Source organism: Phoenix dactylifera, chromosome 5 (genome assembly GCF_009389715.1).
Source record: "Phoenix dactylifera cultivar Barhee BC4 chromosome 5, palm_55x_up_171113_PBpolish2nd_filt_p, whole genome shotgun sequence".
In the NCBI taxonomy this organism is placed as follows: domain Eukaryota; kingdom Viridiplantae; phylum Streptophyta; class Magnoliopsida; order Arecales; family Arecaceae; genus Phoenix; species Phoenix dactylifera.
Window position 1 is genome coordinate 4,696,984 of NC_052396.1, and position 4,236 is coordinate 4,701,219.

The 4,236-nt window shown below is 46.0% G+C and overlaps 1 protein-coding gene across 2 annotated transcripts; it reads left to right on the top strand.

Annotated features, from left to right (window-relative positions):
• The first annotated feature begins 1,999 nt into the window (after window positions 1-1,999).
• Window positions 2,000-3,760, top strand: LOC103712164. Of its 2 annotated transcripts, XM_008798611.4 has the most exons (5): window positions 2,000-2,190; window positions 2,328-2,507; window positions 2,635-2,709; window positions 2,932-3,072; window positions 3,212-3,760. In XM_008798611.4, exons 1-5 carry the CDS (start codon window positions 2,188-2,190, stop codon window positions 3,575-3,577), a joined length of 765 nt encoding a protein of 254 aa, XP_008796833.2. In that variant the 5' UTR covers window positions 2,000-2,187; the 3' UTR covers window positions 3,578-3,760. The 2 variants fall into 2 exon arrangements, with proteins under 2 accessions (XP_008796833.2, XP_038982223.1); XM_039126295.1 differs by lacking the exon at window positions 2,000-2,190 and having other exon boundaries at window positions 2,222-2,507.
• Window positions 3,761-4,236: the final 476 nt, after the last annotated feature.

Below are 4,236 nucleotides of genomic sequence, written 5' to 3' on the forward strand. Positions count from 1 at the left end.
CGACCTTGGCGATCCAAGAGACGCCACCCCCGCTTCAAGAAGCGTAATGATGCGAGCTTCATCATAAGTTCGCTGAATAAAGGAGCCTCGAGACGTCAAAGGGCGCAGGTTTCACCATGAAAACTCCGAGAAGCGCAAGGGTGCGGACAAGACTCGCCCCCCAACTTTAGCAATAGACTTTACTTCCCACGTCCGAGCCCACAAGCCGCTCGAACTCGGAAGTCGGGGGGTAGTGTTGGGGGGAATAAGATTTTCCCCCCAAATGACACAAATGCCCCTAAGAAGCCGCACAACCTCCAACCCTGGACGGCCGAAGTCGGCGTCCGACCTCGGAACGCCCGACCTCAAGACGACTGACCTCGAGACCTCCGATCTAAGAAAAACCCCGATGTTCGAGGTCTACTCTTGTCAACCACCTACTACGGCCGTGCACCTCTGAGGTCCGGCCGAGGACCATACCCTGACGCCCCTCTGGCATTTATTGCGCATGGCCGTTGTAACCCTCCGGCTTACTCTACAATTAATGCAGATCTCCGGCTTACTCCACAATTAATGCGGATCTCCGGCTTACTCCACAATTAATGCGGATCTCCGGCTTACTCCACAATTAATGCGGATCTCCGGCTTACTCCACAATTAATGCGCATGGCTCCTGTCATCTACGGACTCTCAGCTCTCCACGGCAAATTAGCCCAGCAGAGTCTAGTCGACTATGATAAGTCTCTGATCTCGGCCATACCTCCGACACCAATGCAATAATTCGTCTGGTAGCGTGCTAGTTCGGGTTGTACGACGCCCTCACCGTCGACACCAGTGCAATAATTCGCCTGACCGTGCGCCGACCTGAACAACATGCCGAGCCGTACTACGGCTTCGCCCTGTTACATCGCAGGTAAACCGACCCCCGCCTATAAAAGGGAGCCTAGGCCTCTCAGGAGGGGGTCGGAAGATGGTTGCACTCTACAGACACTGTTTATCTCTCTTTTTACACTATTTGCCCCCTCCCTGACTTGAGCGTCGGAGGGCCGGCGCCGGAAAACTCGGCCACCGGTTCGTGTGCAGGCACCCAGACGAAGGACGCCGCCAGCTGACGGATCGCCGCCTCGCCACGAGGACCAGCTGCTCCCTCTCTCCGGCCACACCAGACAGAGGACGCCGCCCGCCGACCGGTCGCCGCCCCGCCGTGGTGACCCGCTGCTCCCTCTCCCTCGACCGAAGATTGCCCCCAGGTCCAATTTCCAGCAACAAGAATAAATGAAGATTAGTTAACTAATTAAATTCTATTTTAAAACTACATAATCCTATTTGAATTGATTGATATTGTGCGTGCCAAAAGAAATTATTTGAATTTAAAAAAAAAATCAATTCTCTACCTACTTAACTCCCTAATATAGAATAAATAAGGATTAGTTAGCTAATTAAATCCTATTTGAAAACTATACAATCCGCCAAAAGAGATTTTTAAATTTGTAGTTAGTGAATAATTAAATATAACGAACAAAAACAACATAATAAAATAACAAGCTTTTGTTGTTTGACCAATAGGAATTACTCAATATTATTAGCAATTTGACAAATAGATATTTTATATCTCTCAAGGAAGATATCAAGGTGGTCAAAAAATATTTCAAAGTATATTACAAAAACTTGAAATTCACATAACCATACCCTTTAATGAATAGATCTAATTCAAAAGCTTGCTATCTCATTATGTAGTTTTTGTTCGTTATATTTAATTATTCGCTAACTATAAATTTAAAAATCTCTTTTGGCGGACACAATACCACTCATTCAAATCAGATTGTATAGTTTTCAAATAGGATTTAATTAGCTAACTAATCCTTATTTATTCTATATTAGGGAGTTAAGTAGGTAGAGGATAGATTTTTTTAAAAAATTCAAATAATTTCTTTTATGGTTAGGTCGTTGAGCCTGGTATACCCTGCATTGCTCTTCTTAAATGCTGGCTTCGTAATTCCTTTTTTTTTTTAGGCAACATTTCCAACCTCGCCAGGGAGAGCACAGGGGCCGCTAACCTTTTCATCTCTCGTCTCTCCTCTCGCCTTTCCTCTTTTCCCTCCTCCTCTCTCTCTCTCTCACTCGCTCGCGTGGTGTTTCGTGCACTTCTTCCAAACTTCCATTCTGTTTCTCCCAGTCCTCGTATCTGCTGAAGTAAGGGAAGCGAAGATGGTGTGTTCTTCTCTTTTGTGGAATCATTTTGGTGATCTTTTCTTTTGTTTATATAGAATTTTGATCTTTTCGCATTAGTAAGTATAAAAATCCGATCTTTTTGTTGAATTAAAGAGAGAGAGATGGAATTTGGGCAGGTGGGTTTCACGGGCGGGATGCCCAACTGGTTGGAAACCATGCTAGGAGAAAGATTCTTTAATCCATGCATGATCCACGAGACGGCAAAGAAGAACGAGAAGAACATCTTCTGTCTCGACTGCTGCTCTAGCTTCTGCCCCCAATGCATCCCTCCTCACCGCCCTCACCGCCTCCTCCAGGTCTTCTTTCTCTGCCTGTTTTATCCATTAACCTCACTTTAAAAAATTGGCTTTTGAAGCAGAAAAAGATACAAAGAGACGATTTTTCTCTTTCTATACAGTTTTTTTCCCCGATTTTTTGTTATAGATTCGGAGATATGTGTATCACGACGTTGTTCGAGTGGGCGATCTGGGGAAGTTGATCGACTGTTCTTCCGTTCAAGTAAGCAAGAAAGATTCCCTCTTTCACACACGTTCTGTTTTTTATTTTTTAGTTTCTTTTGAAAAGTTTGGAATTACCCGACCCAGGTAAACAAGAATGAATTTTTTTTAGACAAAAACACGTTTTGGTAAACATACGTATCTCTTTGGATTAATTAATTCGATTGTACTGTTCTTTCAATTGGGTTATTTTGTGCTGAATCTCTGGCGGAATTGGTGGCAGTCGTACACGGCGAACGGCGCAAAGGTTGTGTTTTTGAACGAGCGGGCACTGAGCCGGCCGTTTCGCGGCTCCGGCAACGCCTGCCGCTCCTGCGACCGCCCCCTTCAGGACCCCTACCTCTTCTGCTCCCTCTCCTGCAAGGTATTTAATTACATCTGATTGGATTTCGAGACATTTCGGAGCCACGCAATGCCTTCAATTCCTCTAAAAGTTGTAAGAGGGGGAAAAAAGGCTCTCGTTTCTCTCTCTTCTGATTGTCTTGTTGTTGGCCGGAGAGCAGGTGAAGCTGTTGTTGAGGAACGGGGGAGGGCTGGCGAGGGAGCTCCGAGAGTGCGAATTCCTACCGCTGCCGAGCTCGTTCGAGCTGGACGAGGGCCATCTCACGCCCGACTCCATTCTCGAGTCCGCCTCGGCCACCTCCTCCGGCTCCTCCGCCGGGGGCGGCGGCTCGGGGGCCCGGGCCACCTGGAGCACCGCCGGGACGGAGTCCCTCGCCCGGCGGCAAAGAAGCAGCGCGGGCCGCCCGCCCGGTCCGGAGGTCGTGAACCGGAGGAAGAAGGGTGTCCCCATTAGGGCGCCGCTGCTGTTGAACCGGAGTTGGCCCCGGTTCGGTGCCCTTCGTTTTGGCTGGAGAATTTGGGATTAAATTTGGGATATCTTAAGAATTATTTAAAAGGAAAGAAGAAAAATCTTCCCAATTTTGCGAGGGAATCTATAATGAGTTGCTCATCACTTATTCTCCATTAGTCCATGTTTCTCTTCTTCTCATCTTCAACTACAAAACGATTTGTGTACGATGTTTTACTTTGAATTCAATTTTTAAGTTTCGGATTTAGTGGAATAACAAATTTGTTCAAAAATTCGAACGGTTTGCCTTATCACTTTGTTTCTCTCTCTATTACTCAGCCTCTTTAATGGGAACTTTTGGTAGTAGCAGTAGTTGTTTGGTTGCTTGCTACCGATGTTTGGTGGAAGAGGAAATAGCGGTCAAAAGGAATACAGACAAAAAACCCAGGAGGAAAAGAAGGTTAAAAAAAAAAAAATCGAGTTACTCTTTTGGGTTGCATGCTTGCATGGATTCACGAGCCGGTACATCTTTTTTTTTTTTCCTTTAGTGGCAAAGTGGCATCAAGCTGTCCCTGGAAAGGGAGGAAATGATGTTTTGTGTATTAACTTGCCATGTTTGATGGAATGCATCCAAGCTTATAAACCATCTCTCTTAATTGCGGATGGTGCATCCATGATGCGTTACATTTTAGGATTTGCTAGTATTGGCCCATGCCTTGCATGTAAAAGATTTGAGGC

Bases quoted from the DNA above. Each gene is read 5' to 3' on its own strand.
- LOC103712164 (XM_039126295.1), top strand. From the start codon at position 2,313: ATGGAATTTGGGCAGGTGGGTTTCACGGGCGGGATGCCCAACTGGTTG. The intron at 2,508-2,634 runs GTCTTCTTTCTC...TTTTTGTTATAG, and splicing joins GCCCTCACCGCCTCCTCCAG to ATTCGGAGATATGTGTATCA. The intron at 3,073-3,211 runs GTATTTAATTAC...GCCGGAGAGCAG, and splicing joins TCTGCTCCCTCTCCTGCAAG to GTGAAGCTGTTGTTGAGGAA.